Below are 18,669 nucleotides of genomic sequence, written 5' to 3'. Positions count from 1 at the left end.
AAATGTTTGGAATCATGTATGATTTTCGTTCCATTTCTCACGTGTACACCACTTTGTATTGGTCTTTCACATGGAATTCCAGTAAAATTGATTCATGTTTGTGGCTGTAATATGACAAAATGTGGAAAACTTCAAGGGGGCCAAATACTTTTGCAAGCCACTGTATTCCTATGCCTGGGAGTTCTGGTGGAGATAGCCCGAAACCTTCGGCCTGATGGTAACTGACTGAATAAGTGGTGGCCTGGGTGTGAGGGATCATTGACAATCCTCAGTGCTCTGGTGCGCAGTCTAGAGCTGTAGATGTGGTCCAGAGGGGGGAGTGGTTTACCAATGATCCTCTCCGCTGATCTGATGTCCCTTTGTAGTTTGTTCTTCCATTCTGGACTGGTATACTGGCTAGGCTACTCTGCCAACGAAAGACACAGAGGTCAGATTCAATTGTGGCGGAGTAGAAGCTAGTCAGCAGCACCTGAGCCAGACCAAATTTCTTCAGTTGCCACAGGAAGAATAGTCTCTGCTGGGCTTTCCTTTGGGTGGAGGGGGTATTGGCCTTGCTTTGATTGTTTGAGATGGTTGTGCCCAGAAGGCGGACACTAGGTACTCTTTCAACTTCCGTGCCACCAATGAAGATTGGAGGTGGGTGGGGGTGTGATTCTGAAAGTCAATGATCATCTCTACAGTTTTGGCGGTGTTGAGGAGCAGCCTGTACACCAGAGGCATATTCTATCAACCTGCTGACGTTAAGCCTGCTCATCATTTTTGGTAACGAGGCCAACTATGGTGGTGCCATGAGCAAATTTAATGACTTTGTCATAGTTTGCCGTGGATCTGCAATTATTTGTATAAAGAGAGAACAGGATAGGTTACAGGACATAGCCTTGTGAGGCCCATGTGTTGGTAACCCTAGTTTGTGAGGAGATTGCACCCAACTTGATGACTTGGGACCTTTTGGTGAGGAGAAGACTGATGACCTTTGCACACTCACAGTGGTGTAGCTAAGGCGCTTTGGGCTCCGGTGCAAGTTTTACATGACTCCCCCCTCCCCCAGAACTCCATATTTAACAATTGAATTGGTGCACCAAAACCTGCCAAGGACATCCACAGTGTGGCCCAGTGCACACTGAGCAGTTTTAGGTGCGATCCACCGGTCGCATCCGCCTTTAAAAACGCTCGGCTAATGTATTTCAATGGGATGGTGCACATGAGTGGGTTGAGGTTTTTCCCAAACCACAAACGTGCCTCCTGCTGCACGCTTGCGGTTTTCTTAAGCGTTTCGTCCTCAATGTAAAGTATAGGAAAAACGCAAATCGTTCTGAAAAACACTACATCATAGCGGTTTGCCAGGCTTTTTTGTTACAGAAGCTGTTCAGTAACAGCTTTTACTGTAACAATATGTGTAATCTGCTACCCAAAACCGCACCCAAAACCGCTAGGTATGTTTAGAAAACGTCTCTAAACATGCCTAGAATCTCTCTGAAATCAGCTCCAAAAACCGCTAGCGTTTTGTGGATCTGCTAGCGGTTTTGGTGTGCACTGGGCCTGTGAGAGGTTCAAGAAGAGGATGGGGAACAGCTTTTTAATCATTATTATCATTCAAAGCATTTATAGGAGTGATCATTACATGCACAGGACCAATAAAGAGCTAATACTGCAATTGAGGGTGGCCCTAAGGGCCCCAATGTGGTCAAGACCTCTGCAACCCCTATTGCTACGCCACTGCACTCTCACATGCACACTCACAAATGTTCAAACAAATGCATTCACAGGAATCAATCATCCAGGCACCAATAATAATATTAATAAAAATATCTACAGATTTTAAATTAACTCCTTCCCTATCATACTCCCCCATACTACCCCAAAACTGTTTTTGCATTAAAACAAAATGACAAAAACAAAACAAAACATAGTTACCCTTGAGACTGAACTTTTTTAATATGTATGTCAAGAGGGTATGTTACTGATAATTTTTAAATTATGGACTTGTAATTAGTGATGGGCGCAAAACTGAAAAAAATTTACTTTTATTTCCAAATAAAATATTACTTTGCAATAACGGGACAAATGGACAAATAAAATGTGTGGCTTTTATCCACAGTAGAACATATATTTTAAAACTATAATGGCCAAAAAACTACAGTATAATGGCCAGAAAAAGTAGTTAGTTGATAAAAACTATAACTTCGATCTAATTTTTAGATTGAAAAAAAAATTCTTGTGATTTTTTTCAATCATTTTAATCGAATTGGGGTAAAATCAAACAGAAGAATTGTAACATGTGCGGTCAGAATTTGGCTAAGTTCACAGTGGCCATTTTGATACCTGTGTAACAGCAGAAATGCAACAGATCAGGAAAGCGGCACTGTACGGTATCCATGCTGTGCGTTGCATACAGTGAATCATAGTCAATACCTCCCTAGCGGTATTGACAGATATATACGTCCATACAAAACATGCTGTGAACAGTATAAACGTGCATACACATCAATACTCTTCTGCACTGACCCTTGCTTGACACATTTTGGCAAGTTACAGGAAAAAAGGTTATACAAATTAATGTTATCACTTTTTGCACAGTAATCCTGGGGAAATTAAACGCCAGGGTGGTTAAAAGTATGCTTTACTTACTTTTAACACACACATATTGCGGTAAAACACAGCATGTAACCCATGCAGTTCGTTACCATGCCGTTATTCTTCAACAAATCTGCTGCACTGTGAACATCGCATGGGCAGTGCATTGTATTACAAACTGGCTGTTGTGCCACACCTCAGCGCATTACTGTGAAAGTAGCCTTAAAGTGAACCTGTACTGAGTAAAAATATTTAAAATAAACACATGAGGTAACTTCAAATGAACATTACATAGTTACCTTGCCATCAGTTCCTCTCAGAAGCTCACCATTTTCTTCTGACAATAATCCCTTCCAGTTCTGACAATATTTTGTCAGATCTGAAATATATCAGTTGCTGTCAGTAAAATATCAGTTGCTGTCAGTTATAGCTGAGAGGAAAACTGATGTACCAGGTAATGTCCAGGCTTCCCTATGGCTTAAAGAGGAACTCCAGTGAAAATAATGTAATAAAAAAGTGCTTCATTTTTACAATAAATATGTATAAATGATTTAGTCAGTGTTTGCCCATTGTAAAATCTTTCCTCTCCCCAATTTACATTCTGACATGTATCACATGGTGACATTTTTACTGTGGGCAGGTTATGTAGCTGCTGCTAGCTGTTTTGGCCGTTAGAGACAGCTGTAAGCAGCTATTTCCTGTCTCTGAACATTGTTACAGTTTGCCAGGAGCACCGCGGTCCTCAGAGCTTCTTGTGGGAGGGGTTTCACTACAATATCAGTCATACAGCGCCCCCTGATGGTCTGTTTGTGAAAAGCAATATATTTTTCATGTAAAAGGGGTTTGTTCACAGTGAACAAACAGTACGTGGGACAGGAGAAAGACACTGAGGAGTAGACTACATGGAAGGTAAATATGACCTGTGTATGCTTCTTTTGACTTTTAATTTTCAGTTCAGGTTTTCTTTAAAGGAGTCATCAGGGGGATATGAGGACAATAAGTGCTACTTACCTGAGGCTTCGTCCAGCCCAGAGCTCCCAGCATGTCCCTCGCTGCAGCTCCGTAGTGAGCCGTTCACATGTGAAGCTTCTTGGTCCCCGGCAATGATGTCAGGCCGACCTGGAGGTCAGCCTGTACTGCGCCTACGAGAGCGGCGCTGTCAATCACCGCTACGTGGACCGGAGCGTACTGCGCCTGCACAGTACGCTCCAAACCATGTGGCGGTGATTGACAGCGCCGCTCGTGACGTCATCGCCGGGTACATGCTGGGAGCTTGGGGCTGGACGAAGCCCTGGGTAAGTAGCACTTATTGTCCTCATATCCCCCTGATAACTCCTTTAAGACAAAATAAAAACCTGGCTACTACAATAACATAGGGCACAACAGTCCTGATTTGGGCGGGGCCATCCTGGGTCCCGCCCCCTCTTCCCAGGTCCTGCCCCCTCCTCCTTAAGTCTCGTTTTTCTATAGACAGACTGTCAAATTCCTTAGATCCTGCAGTGAAGGGACAGAAAGATCAGCTTCACACTCCTTCCTGTCCTCTGTGTATTTCCTGCAAGCTTGTGCCTCCCTCCAACCAATAGAAACTGAGAGGCAGCCTGTGTGCGCTCCGCCCCCACATCCTACTCCAAAGTCTCAAGGAGAAGCCTTTCAGCACACCATCTACTTATTCATGGGTGATTGGCAAAGTGACATAGGCAATGTCACACAAGTGAATCCAAGTTGCAAGGATCGTCAGCACACCAATCTCAAACGCACATACTATTTATTGTGCCAGTTTCCACAAGATACACCAACAATTGTTTTGGGGGCCATGCAGGGTCCCCCTATCCACTTTACCCCTGCCCGTACGAATTTCTCCGTCCCTTTTTCCATCCTTTAACCCCCAGGGACGAAGAAATTCATACTTTCCGCGCTCCCGCTGCTGCCTGCGCTCTTGCTCGTAAACATGCCGCCCGCCGCTAGTAAACACGCCGCCACCCGCTCGCCCGGAGATCAATGAACGGGAAAATCCATTCCCGTTCGTTGATCTAAGCCCCGCAATGATCCGCTGCTCTCCGATGGGCAGCGCGATCATTGTGAAAAAAAAACAAACACTCAGAGCCTCCTACTACTTCCTGCGAGCGTCCGGAAGGAATAAACAAAAAGTTACTGTTGCCATCTTGTGGCCAAATAGTAAAACTACACCCTAAGCATTTTTTACATAGAAATAAATTAGTTATACACAAAAAATAACTCATTACCTCCCACACTCCCCATTTTTTTTTTTGTAATTAAAAAAAAATTAAAAAATTTACAATTAAAAAAAATACATGAATAGTTACCTTAGGGACTGAACTTTTTAAATATTTATGTCAAGAGGGTATAACACTGTTACTTTATAAACTATGGGCTTGTAATTAGGGATGGACGCAAAACTGAAAAAAATGCACCTGTATTTCCAAATAAAATATTGGAGCCAAACATTGTGATAGGGACATAATTTAAACGGTTTTATAACCGGGACAAAAGGGCAAATACATTTAATGGGTTTTAATTACAGTAGCATGCATTATTTAAAAACTATAATGGCCGAAAACTGAAAAATAATTAATTTTTTTCCCACATTTTTCCTATTTTCCCATTAAAACACATTTAGAATAAAATAATTCTTGGCATAATGTCCCACCTAAAGAAAGCCTAATTGGTGGCGGAAAAAACAAGATATAGTTCATTTCATTGCGATAAGTAAAGATAAAGTTATAGACGAATGAATGGAAGAAGCGCTGAAAGGTGAAAATTGCTCTGGTGCTCAGTGGGTAAAACCCCTCAGTGGTGAAGTGGTTAAATCAAGACATGTGGTTACATGGTAGTGATGGGAATTCCGGCTCTTCTCGGAGAATCAGCTCTTCTGAATCGGCTTCCATTAAAGAGCTGGCTCTTACGGCTCTGAATCGGCTCATTAAATATCACTAGACACCACTCAGAATCGGAGTAAAAGCCCCGCCCCCGTCTCCATGACAACTCCAGACTGCTTCTCTGACTGGGGCAATCCCTCCTGCTACAGATCTGCTCCGCCCCATACACTCCTAAAAGCTGCAAGAGGAGGACTACATCTCCCAGCATGCCTTAGCACCCTTTATTACACAGCAAATCAGAGCTGTGTGGGGTGGCTGAGGCATCGGCTCTTTCAAAACTGAGAACCGGCTCTTGTCGTTCGCAGCAAAGAGCCGGCTCTTAGAACCAGCTCGTTCGCGAAAGACCCATCACTATTACATGGCATGTCAAACCCACTAGCTTTTTATATCATACAAACAACACAATCCCCCACCCCAAATGAGTGACAGTTGTAAACATTGTACCTCTTTCTAAACTTGCTCTTCATCTAGCAAACATACAGGTCAATAAATCAATATAGTGCACTACTAATGTACTTAATGTAATGTAGGGCTACGAATGTACTTTCTTTTTGCTCTTATTTCCCAGCAACATTGCTATGTTCACCAAAGAGCTTAGACTACTTGTGGTATTATAGTCATAGCTACCAAGGGTCAGTCCCTCTTTGGAAGCCCTGTCCCTCTGTTTCTCTTTCTTCTTCATTCGTCCCTTTTTCAGGACTGGACTCCTGTACAGATCTGTGTAAATATATGATTTTTTTCTACATAAAAATGTTATATTTTTCCTATAAAATCTTTATGGTATGTATGACTAGGGGTGTGGGCAGGCGTGGTTAGGGATGTGGCAAGGGTGTGGTTAAGTGTCCCTCTTTCTTATGGCAAAAAGTTGGGAGGTATGCAATAAGGTATATAACATGTTAAATGGGACTGTTCAGTGTTCACAAGATAAACTTTTCTGCCATGGTTGCTTGTTCCAACACAGTAACATTTTCTGTCGCATTTTAATGTCAAATTTTGCTAACGGTAGCAAAATCTGACGAGGTAGCATTTTCTGATAAGACACCATACTGGCATGGGCGCTGATGATCCAGGCACTTTGTAAATAGTGCTGCGCCCTTCCCTCCTCCTGCCTCTAGTGGGCGGGCGCAGTTGGCTCAATGCTGCCGTTGTGTAGGTGTGTTGGGAAGATTATTCGCCTTCAGGAGGCGGAGGAAGGCAGGGAAGCGGTGGGAACACTCAGCCTCGTACCCCGGGGAGTAAGGTGCGACTTAACCATTGCAGTGTGACTTGGCGCCGCGTCTATACGGGCTTGTGCGGCCTAGTGTTCTGTTGGCTGAACTAACCCATTAGGCCTCTGTTCTGGGCTAGAGGGAGCAGTCCGGGCACTGGCGGCGGTGTGTACATCCTGGAAATTTGCCATAGATCTGCTCACTGGAAGAGCGGCAGCCTGCTGTACATGTGGGATTATTCCGCAGGCAGGGAGGCAACCACTGGACTGAACTGCTGCTTCCGCCCTCCTGGGTGTCGGGGCTGCTGGCTGTTCTGTGACATGCCTTGTATATGCGTGTGAAGTGCTCTTCCTGTTCGTGCTGGAGTCCTGCATATAGGAGGACTTCGTAGGATTGCACTGACTCATCTTGCCAATTGCTTTTGTTGTGATGGGATGAAAGAATCCTACGCCTTTATGTGATAAAATACACTCTTGGTTTAATCAACCACAAACCGGGGGCTCAGCTAAGTGATTTCGTTGGTAGTGTAATGTAAACTTGATCTGGAGAGTACATGGTTTTTATCTGTTGGATTCGGACAGCAGAATACCACCCACATACTCGTGTTTTGCATTGATGAGCATAGATTTGTCAGTGGCGGCATTTTGTCCGATTTTCATTTTTCAAATATCAAAGCTCTGTGGTGTTTAGTGAATAAACTGATTGCTCGTTCATGATAAATTCAGGAAGATGTTTGGCAGATTGCATGTACATTCAAAACATGGCTAGCTTTAATGTCCTCTTCAGAATCACAGATCAGAGGAGCAAACTGTTTATATGTTTATTTTAAACAGTAGTGTTTGGTTTATTTATTTGTTTCGTTTAAACGCAGTCTCGCTGCTTCATTTTAGTAGCATGAAAATGTCATTCATGCTTGATGTTTTTCAGTAGGTTTTCATCCAGTAAGGCCCTCTTAGGGCTGGGGCACACCGAGTGGGTTTTTTGGCGTTTTTGAAGCCGCTTGTGGCTGCGGATGCGCTTGGTCAATGTATCTCAATGGAGTGGTTCACACCAGAGCAGGAGGGGTTTTGCTGAAACGCATACTCCTGGAGTGAGGCATTTTTTGGATTGCGGAGGCGTTTTTGCCTCCCAATGTTAAGTATAGGAAAAACGCAAACTGCTCTGAAAAAAAAGCAGGCGTTTTTGTTACAGAAGCTGTTCAGTAACAGCTTTACTGTAACAATAGATGAAATCTACTACACCAAAAAACGCTTCCCAAAACCGCAAAATGCTAGGTGAAATGCTACAGAAAAATAAGAAAAAGCGTGTCAAAATCTGCTAGCATTTTGCGGATCTGCGAGCGGGTTTTCGTGTGCACCAGGCCTGTATGTATGGAGGATATTAGTTTTATATGTGATATAACATACTAGTTGAGAACTAGTCAAAGGGGATGGACCTTTTTTAATCTTACATGGATTTATAGATATAGGCTAGGTCCACTGTAGGACGTTGTGATGTTAGTTGCATCACAACATTACAACACAATAAAAAAGTGGCAATTAGCGCTGTTACTGTCACATTAAGTAGGTATGGTGAAGCATACAACCAATGAAAAGTATCCTTTCCTGTACCTGGTAACGTGTGCTTTTAGAGGTTACGCACTTCACCAGAGCGTTACAATGTACAACATGTTACAATGCGATGCTAACGATGCACTGTGAATGTTGCATAGACTTCTGATTGCAGTGAGGTAAGCTATGTTATAAGACTTTATAATGCCGCACTGCAACGTCCTACTGTGAACTTCTCCTTAAAGAGACACTGAAGCGAAAAAAAAGATAATGAATTGGTTGTGTAGTACAGATAATTACTAGAACATTAGTAGCAAAATATTCTCATCTTTATTTTCAGTTAGTTTGTTTTATAACATTACATAATTCTCTAATATTTGCAGTTTACACACTACTCAGCATTCTAAATGATTTTACAGAGCAGGCTAGTTAACTTTTGTACTGTCCTCTGCAGGAAAAAAACAATACAATGACTGACACTTGAGATAACAAGCTTTAGAAGACAGAGCTCTTTGTGACTTTGAGGCTGCTTACACACAGGGACGTTACAGGCACACGTTAGTGCAGCCTGTAACGCTTCCCCAATGCACAGCAATGTAACACAAGTGGGCTGTTCACACTGCCCACGTTGCGTTACATGTAACGCTGCACGGTCTTCCGAAAGTGCAGCATGCTACGGCGTTACAGTGGCTTAAGCCGCGTTAGACTGTTTGCACATGCTCAGTCATGTTGGGGAGGAGCGGAGAGCGGCCAGGCACATGGCTAATATTCACTGCACGTTGTGATGTGCAGTGTTTACTTCCTGGTGCGGCCGCTCTGTGCGGCGATTGGCCGGCGGGACCACGTGATGCCGCATGCGTCCAAGGGTACGCATCATGGACGCCAGAGTGAGCTGCACAACGCGGCTCACTCTGACGTCCACATCGAAGAGCACCAGGCCTTGCATTAGGTGCACGTTATGCGACCTTGGTGTGCAAGTAGCCTGAAAGTAGTGGAGCTCAATGGCTCTTTTGCATAGATAACTGGAGTTTTATTTCTTAGCTGTACTACACATACAAATCATATATATAATTTTTGCTCCAGTGTCTCTTTTTTGTAAAGGAAACCAGAGACGGTGATACCTAAAGATTTGATACTTAAAGCACGTCTAAGTCTCGCCATCCTCCTGGTGTATGCTGTTCAGCCGCAATCGGCACTAGTAACTGGCTCAGTTGCATCAGCCGGGGTCTTCTGCCCATGTGCGGCCCTCCCATGCATGTGCAGAAGACCCCAACTAATGTGACTGAATCAGCTACCGGGGCTGAAAGCGGCTGAACGGCAGACCTTGGGAGGATGGTGAGGGACGTAGACGTGCTTATAGGGTTGGAGGAAGCCCCGGGTAAGTATCAAATCTTTAGGCATCGCCGTCTCTGGTGCACTTTGGGCTCTATTCACAATCACACTTGCGGTAAGAGTTTTTTTTTTTTTTTTTTTTTTTTTTTACTGGCAGTGATAATTTCTGCATTTGTTTTTCCACATTCACTAAAAAATTTCTGCATGATTTCCACATGTGGGAAACATGCGTAAAAAAGAAAATGACAAAAAAAAAATAAGTCCAGCAAACACAGTGCTCAAGGATCCAGACTCTATATCACCAAGTACTTGTAGGTGATATAAAATCAGTAGTTAAGTCAGAAATATTGTGCCCCTTTTTTTCTTTGTGAATTTCATTTTTTTTGCGGAATTACCTTCTTTTGCTGACTTTTACCACACTTTTTACGCATGTGGGAAAACAATGCGTACAATTTTACATATGTGGTAAATAAACATGCATAAAACTTTGTATATGTCAAGATGGTCTTATTTCAGTTGGAAGTGCATTTCCACATGCGGAAAATGATTGCGGATAGAGCCCTTTGTGTAGATCATTGTTTGTTTTTGTTTGTTGTTTCTTTCTTTGGCCCAGTTACAAAAAAAGTTTACTTTTTGGATTACTTTTTTAACTAATTTTAAATTGCTTTTATTTTATAGGCCAACATATGTTTGCTATTGATCTCATGTCTCCATCCTTTGGAAGAAACTAAGCTTTACTGTGTTGGAACCTAGAGCATAACTTTAAAGGAGGACTAAACATTGGGTGGATAAATTGTTCATGCCTTTGACAAAGTTTCCTGTAGTTGGAATCTCTGTTCTTTATTTCTGCGACACAAAAACTTTGGATGGTGAATATGAACCCCTGTTGTTTCTGTTTCTTAAATCGGAAGTACACTTCTTGTTGAATTGTTTCTTCTGTTTCCTCCAATATGTAATGACTTGGTTCTTTATCGGTTGCTAAGGAAGAGAGCGTAGTGTGGTATAACAGGAAGCAACCTAAATACAAACCCTTTTTTCACATTAGTTAATTCAAGAAAAGTAGCGTTACCCTTAAAGTTTAAACCTTTTGGCTATTATAAAGTCCCGTAGTTCGGGAGGCTCCTTTTTGTATGGAATTCAATAACTTTTTTTTTTTTTCTAAACCATTTGAAAGGCCAGAAAATTTTCTCCATCCATAAGTTAGGTAAATTATTTACATTTATCTTTGTTCATATGCATCTAGCACTGCATGTTTTGCGGTGATGTTGACTGTATTTTGGATACACGGTGGTGTCTACCCGTGTCCTTGGAAATCAGGAAATGTCTATAGGTTGCTGTGACAAATATATTTTTTTTTGCCGCTCATATGAATGCCACTGTGAACAAACATTGGTGGCAAACCTTAAGCAACAGATTAAGAAGCACATTACGCTACAGGCCTCAAAAACTGGATTTTTTTCCTACGTAACACTTATTTTTGCAATTTTTTTTTAAAATTCCATTATACTGGATTTATATATAGAACAGATCTTCCGTCCCAAGGCTTTTTATAAGAAACATTTATGCATTCATAGTGATAATTTTGAAGGCGTCTTGAGTCTCTTGCAAGAGTTTTGTTTCTCTACACTCCTCTACTATCGTGGATTGCCTTTACCTGGTTTGTATGCCTTTTACACTGATCAGGATAACGTACAGTTGTCGTCTGCAGTTTTCTGGTACGGATGACTCCAGGAGGTGGGCCCATGAAAGAGTGTGCATACAGTGAAATTAACACTCGTGGAACTTCCCCCATGGAATCTTGTCATAAGAAAAAGAAAACTCCTGTCAAGCGAAAATGGGAGGTTTTTCCAGGCAGGAACAAGTTCTACTGCAATGGCCGGATAATGATGGCCAGGCAAACTGGAGTTTTCTACCTCACCATGATCTTAATCCTGGTCACCAGTGGACTCTTCTTTGCCTTTGAGTAAGTTGTCTTTTTATCTTGGTAGAATTTTGATACTGTAATGCTGGGTACACACCATGAGTTTTTTTTTTTCAGTCGATTTCCCGTCCGCTCAATTTCTCGCTCGATTCTTTTATCTTATCTGTTTCCATTCACTTCTGAGAAATTGAGCGGTAAAACGATCGAAAGCAAGATCGGATATGTCGGAAATTATGTATCTGCCGAAAAATGTATGGTGTATTCCCAGCATAAGGCATTCCTTTGTTGGCTTGCATAAATGTCTACTGATACTGCTGATCCTATACTTTATTGCATTTTGACTTTAACCATAATTCAACCTGATTTTGGGGGCGATTCTAGGCCTGGTGAAAAGCCAAATAGGTAAATAGAATATATTATGAAAAATAATTTGTTTGAAAAAGCATTAAAAAAAATAATAATTGTGCAAACATCTTGACATCTTGCAGCTTACTGAGCAGTACTGTCACTTAGGCTACCCATAGTTTTTAAAGAGGAGCGGTTAGGTATAAGGTCTCAAAGAAAAAAATACATATATCATAGCTAAATATTGGCTCTACTTACATTATATATGCATTTCACTGTCCACGTTTGGATTTCACAAAATTTTTATATAGTATTTGCAGAGATCGATGCTCCTAACAGTTCATGGCAGGTTCCATCTTTGACTGTCTTGTCTGAAGCCAATTGTGATGTAATATCCTCCCTTACCTTGCTTCCTGATTGATGATTCTTTAGCCCTCTCAAGTCCCAGCCCTCAGACACTCCCACCTGTCTGTGGTCTAACAGGGCATATTGTCTGTCACTCAGCGGGGGGGGGGCATGGGCGATCGTGCTGTCAGTGGGAGGGGGGGTGCAAGTGATCGTCCCGGGCTGTCAGATGACCAGAAGTGAGCCGTTTTAGTTCTGTACTGGGAAGTCCGTATCTTTTCAATGATTCAGATGATTCGCATCGGATCATTGAAAAGATCCGGATCTTTGAACCGAATCTTTGCATCATTTGCAGCAGAGTGAGAGGTTCAGGAGAATGAGGGCACATTGAGGGTGCTAATGGGGAAGGGAGAGATGCAGCAGGAAGATTGTGTTTGTGCACAGAAGCTGCAGTTCCTGTTTCTTCCAGACATCCACTGTGAACCGAATCTCGGATGATTCGACTCTCAAAGATCTGGAACAAAGATCCGAATCGTTCATGATCTGGCCAACACTACAGTGCGGTGAATATTAGCCATGTGGCTAGGAACAATAGTGGACTCTCCCCTTACTGAGCATGTGCAAGCAGTGTAACGCAGCAAAGTACCAGTATAAGGCACAGCATGCTGCACTTTCATTGAACGTGCAGACTTAGGGCCCTTTTACACTTAATCAGTTGGTGTGCGTTAGTATGCGTTGGTACGCGTTAGTGCACGTTGGTACGCGTTTTTTCCATAGCAGTGCGTAGGGAAGAAGATTTCAGTTAAAACGCGTTAAGTGTGAAAGGTGCCATAGGAAAACATGGGCATTACTTTGAAAATCAGTTTTCTTTCCATTTTAACTGAGAGCAACTGATTAAGTGTAAAAGGGCCCTTATACTCTATGTGCACTGTGAACAGCACATTGATTTTTCAGTGCTGTGAGTTGGGCTGCGTTACAGGCTGCTGTAACGTGAGCCTGTAACGCCTTAGGGCGTGATAGGAAAATGAAGGGGAGGACCAGGGAGTGCAGTGGAGAGAAAATAAACCCTCCCAGCATGCTCTGCACCTTCTGTTATGCGGTCTCCTTAGCAGCCTGGGGATAAAGAGTATTGCTATTCAGCCAACAAAAGAGATTTTTAACTTCAGTATTGCCTTTTTGGCTTCCTTCCAAACTGTTTAACACAGGAGAATGGAGATTTTTTTTATTTTTTTTTGCCTAACAGTTACTCTTTAAAGGGAAGGTTCAAGCAAAATAAAAAAGAGTTTCACTTACCTGGGGCTTCTACCAGCCCCATGCAGCCAACCTGTGCCCTCGTAGTCACTCACTGCTGCTCCAGTCCCCCGCTGGCAGCTTGCCGACCTCGGAGGTCGGCTGGATGCATTGCGTACATTTTTACGCATTCCCGCTAATGCAGGAACATTAACACATATTTTTACGCATTACTGGTTCAATGCGTAAAAATTTGCGCCATAATTTACTTTTCTCTTATGTTGCTGTCACTTACAGTAGGTAGTAGAAATCTGACAGAAGCGACGTGCTTTGGACTAGTCCATCTCTTCATGGGGATTCTCAGCAAGGATTTTATTTATAAAGATATTCCCTAAAAAGGATTTAAAGAGAACCTGTACTGAGTAAAAATATTTAAAATAAACACATGAGGTAACTTCAAATGAACATTACATATGTACCTTGCCATCAGTCACTTTCAGAAGCACACCATTTTCTTCTGACAATGATCCCTTCCAGTTCTGACAATATTTTGTCAGATCTGAAATATACCAGTTGCTGTCAGTAAAATATCAGTTGCTATCAGTACCAGGTAATGTCCATGTTTCCCTATGGCACAAGTGGGCGATGTTACAGTTTAACAGTGTGCTGACCAGAAAGCTGTTATGGGTAATGGCCATTTTCAAAATGGAGGACGGAAAATTCCCTTGATCACAGTGAACAAACAGGACGTGGGACAGGAGAAAGACACTGAGGAGTAGACTACATGGAAGGTAAGTATGACTTGTGTATGCTTATTTTGACATTTAATTTTCAGTTCAGGTTTTCTTTAAACAATGATGCTGGCCAGCTTCCCTGCTCGCAACAGTTTTTTTTGGCAGTTGGAGAGAGCAACTGCCAATTACTAAGTGGTTTTGAAAATAAATAAATCCCTGAGAATCCCCCATGAAGAGATAGGGTCTGTTTCCACTAGACGCAGATTGGATGCAGAAAAACTGACTCCAATGAATGCCTATGGGAAAATCTGCATCAGAAAAATTGCGTTTAGTGGAAACAGGCCCATAGGCATTCATTGGAGTCAGTTTTTCTGCATCCAATCTGCGTCTAGTGGAAACAGTCCCATAGACTAGTCCAAAACCTGTCGCTTCTGTCAGATTTCTACTACCTACTGTAAGTGACAGCAACATAGACAAATCATTTATGGCTCATTTTACTCTGGAAAAAACATACTACTTATTTTGTATATGTTTGCACATTTTAAATTTTCACTTTTTTTTTTTTTTTTTTTTCACCATAGTGCCCCTTTAACTGCCAATGCTTAGGAATTTTAAGACCACTGAAGTGAGAGGGATATGGAGGCTGCCATATTTATTCCCCTTTTAACAATACCAGTTACCTGGATATCCAGCGAGTCTTCTGCCTCCTTATAATTTTGTCATAGATTAAAACTAGTCCTTGGTAAGAGTACTTATAGAAGGTACAGACAGGAACAAAGAACATCTATCAGGCCCTAGGCTATGTAACTCTGGGTACATGTAAGAGTGATGTGCAGGGGATTCTTCCTCCATTACACATTCTTCATGTACAATCTGAACCAGGTTTATGGGTGATAGACAACACCTCTGTGTTCAATGTGCGCAACGTTCTCAGTGTCCCAATAATTTCCCGCAGCTCTGTGGGGAGTGCATACATAGAGTATAGTACTACTGTGTAACAAAGTAAACCAGAGACAGATTACATTAAAATGTTATACATACATGGGGCTTCCTCCAGCCCCCTTCAGGCTAATCAGTCCCTCGCTGTCCTCCTCCGTCACCTGGATCTTCTGCTATCGGTCCAGGTATTTAAACCAGTCAGGCATAGTGCGCATGCACACACTCAGTCTACAGGAGCGTACTACACCTGCTCAGCACTATTGAGCAGGTGCAGAATACTCCTGGTTGTGGGAGCGGCACGTGCCCGGTTGCGCTGACTGGCTGAATTACCGGGACTCATAGCAGAAGATCCAGGTGGTGGATGAGGATAACAAGGGACTGATTAGCCTGAAGGTGGCTGGAGGAAGCCCCAGGCATGTATAAAGCTTTTATTTTCATCCGTCTCAGGTACCCTTTAATTTGTAGTCACCAAACCAAATTTTAACAACCTATCAAATTATTTGATTAAATGAGCAAAGGGAGTGCATACATTTTTCATAAACCAGCATCAGCGAAGAATTGTTTGCATCTCATTGACCATCTTAGTGACACAACTCATCAGGCTTCATTCTTACAGCATATATGTTATTTAGTATATATGAGATTCCTGTGTACACATCATATATGCAGTCACAATCAGATATGTATATCTGACTTTAAAAATATGGGGACAGCTTTATTGAAGCAGCACAAGTAACTATTTTTTGTGGACTAAGCAGAGATACTGTATATATGAATTATTATGCCTATTATCTGATGACTATTTTCTATTTTAATTACAGTTTAAATTCATTAGGAGTCGGAGTCCGACTCCAGGTACCCAAAAATTGCTCTTACTCCACAGCCCTGAGAGAATTTACTCTCAGAACACATGCAGATTACAATACTGATCCCATAAGTAGGAAATGAGAAGAAATAACTGTTGTAATGTCTTTGAAGAACCTGGCCCACATTGACTGGCTGTATGTCTTGTGCAGTAGAAGGGTCTGCACACTTGTTGTTAAGTGACCAAGTTTACGCCATCAGTCTGTTCCTTTTGCTTATTGTAGTATCTGGGGTTTTACTTACCATATTTTTCATAGTATAAGATGCACCTAGGTTTAGACAACAAAAACCAGGGGAAAAACCAAAGTGTGTGTGTATATAGACATAATTTTATTTTGTTAAAGCCATAGTGAAGCAAGCTGCAAAATATGGTACCTATATAGATGGAAGGTTCTGGATACCATAGACCCTTCCTGGTCCTCTCTCTGTCCCCTCGTTCCACTGCCAGGCTCTAGTAAAGTTCTTCGACCAGCTTAATCAAAAATCCTCTTCAGTCCTCCTCAAGGAAATACTTGCATCCCCGACTACTTCCGAGAATGAGGCAGTATGACCTTTTTCTACTCTCGGATGTCAGTGCATCTCAAGCCTGCTGAGGAGTTCAGAAGGCACGGAAATTCATTGGAGGACAGCAGTGCACTGCTTTAATCCACTGCTGTAGTTGTATGCAGGGATGGGCTTTGGAGAAGCAACCTACTCCCCTTTTTTTTTGTTTTTTTTTTTTTTTTTGTTTCATTGACCAAAAGGTTTATTGAATATACGAAAGCAGTACAGAGTATACAAATATGAATATGTAAAAAATACATTTGGTAAAAATACATAACCAGATTTGTAGTAGAGAACCATAAAAGGTAGAGTGTAACAAACATCATACAGTTTATCATAAACATAGCTGATGTATACCATACCCACGAGTATTGATTGTGAGTTCCAAGGCATGGGAAAATCGATGGAGGAGGATTGTAAAAGTAGAGAGGACAGATTATGCATCAGTTGGAAAGAGGAGAGGCTCAATGAAGAGGGAAGGGGGGGGGGGGGGTATAATATAAGGGGAGGTGGGGATCATATATAGGAGGAAAGGAGAGGAGAGACAGGCCAGTTGACAACCTATACATTACTATAGAGCAACTCAGATAACTTTATCTAGCCACCTGTCCCATATTTTATTGAATTTAGACGGGCATCCCCTATGTTGGTATTCCTCTTGAGAGGAAGCAAATTTTTAACTTTAGTTTTCCACTCCAAAAAAGTGGGACAAATAGGGGACAGCCATCTAAAGGCAATGCATAATTTGAGCGTAAACAGTTTCGAGTAGAAAAATTTTGTTCATATCTTCGTCATATATGTTGAGGATACAACATTTAACGTCTAGGGTGGCTTGAGACCCCATGGTATCATGAATGAAATTGACAACTTGTTTCCACAAGTCGGCAATTGTGGGGCAGAGCCATAGCAAATGTAAAAAGGTGGGGTTAGGCAATGTGCATTTAGGGCAGGTATTGGAGGTGTTGGCGGAGTATTTGGAAATATGTCTAGGGATAAGGTAGCTTTGGTGAATTATGTATAGTTGGGTCAGGCGGTCTTTGATGCAGGGGAATACCAGGCGGGTGGCAAGCAAGCAATCCTCCCATTCCTCGTCCTCAATCTGTACAGGATCTTCTCAAAAAATTAGCATATTGTGAAAAAGTTCATTATTTTCTGTAATGTACTGATAAACATTAGACTTTCATATATTTTAGATTCAAATACACGCAACTGAAGTAGTTCAAGCCTTTTATTGTTTTAATATTGATGATTTTGGCATACAGCTCATGAAAACCCAAATTTCCTATCTCAAAAAATTAGCATATTTCATCCGACCAATAAAATAAGTGTTTTTAAAACAAAAAAAGTCCACCTTCAAATATGTTCAGTTATGCACTCAATACTTGGTCGCAAATCCTTTTGCAGAAATGACTGCTCCATAAAGCTTTTCAGCAGATGGAAGCATGAACCCACTTTTGAACCAGAAACAGCGGCAGAAGCGCCTGACCTGGGCTACAGAGAAGCATGGAGATGAAGATTTCATTTTTCAGCACGACCTGGCACCTGCTCACAATGCCAAAACCGCTGGTAAATGGTTTACTGACCATAGTATTACTGTGCTCAATTGGCCTGCCAACTCTCCTGACCTGAACCCCATAGAGAATCTGTGGGATATTGTGAAGAGAAAGTTGAGACGCAAGACCCAACACTCTGGATGAGCTTAAGGCCTCTATCGAAGCATCCTGGGCCTCCATAACACCTGAGCAGTGCCACAGGCTGATTGCCTCCATGCCACACCGCATTGAAGCAGTCATTTCTGCAAAAGGATTCCCGATCAAGTATTGAGTGCATAACTGAACATAATTATTTGAAAGTTGACTTTTTTGGTTTTAAAAACAGGTTTCTTTTATTGGTTGGATGAAATATGCTATTTTTTTGAGATAGGAAATCTGGGTTTTCATGAGCTGTATGCCAAAATCATCAATATTAAAACAATAAAAGGCTTGAACTACTTCAGTTCTGTGTATTTGAATCTAAAATATATGAAAGTCTAATGTTTATCAGTACATTACAGAAAATAATGAACTTTATCACAATATGCTAATTTTTTGAGAAGATCCTGCATATCATATTGTAGCCATTTATCTGTGGATTTTTCCACCACCGCAGCAGCAGTGTTTTCATTTAGTACATTGTATAAAGTGCCAA

At 41.8% G+C, this 18,669-nt stretch overlaps 2 protein-coding genes across 3 annotated transcripts in view; one reads left to right on the top strand and one right to left on the bottom strand.

Annotated features, from left to right (window-relative positions):
- The window catches only part of LOC137504007 (uncharacterized), a 36,703-nt gene extending 29,660 nt beyond the window's left edge, over positions 1 to 7,043 (bottom strand). Inside the window, exon 1 of the mRNA XM_068231866.1 lies at positions 6,794 to 7,043. Within this exon, the coding sequence (XP_068087967.1) occupies positions 6,794 to 6,854 (61 nt within the window). The 5' untranslated portion in view covers positions 6,855 to 7,043. The remainder of the gene's footprint in view (positions 1 to 6,793) is intronic.
- Positions 6,576 to 18,669, top strand: part of ZDHHC14 (zinc finger DHHC-type palmitoyltransferase 14) — a 128,091-nt gene continuing 115,997 nt past the window's right edge. For both annotated transcript variants that reach the window (XM_068231864.1, XM_068231863.1), the window contains exons 1-2: positions 6,576 to 6,711; positions 10,240 to 11,524. In XM_068231864.1, coding sequence (XP_068087965.1) covers positions 11,283 to 11,524 — 242 coding nt within the window. In that variant the 5' untranslated portion in view covers positions 6,576 to 6,711; positions 10,240 to 11,282. The remainder of the gene's footprint in view (positions 6,712 to 10,239; positions 11,525 to 18,669) is intronic.

This window comes from Hyperolius riggenbachi, chromosome 4 (assembly GCF_040937935.1).
Source record: "Hyperolius riggenbachi isolate aHypRig1 chromosome 4, aHypRig1.pri, whole genome shotgun sequence".
NCBI classification, from domain to species: domain Eukaryota; kingdom Metazoa; phylum Chordata; class Amphibia; order Anura; family Hyperoliidae; genus Hyperolius; species Hyperolius riggenbachi.
The sequence above is the reverse complement of the archived record's forward strand: the minus strand, read 5'-3'. Positions and strand labels throughout refer to the sequence as shown.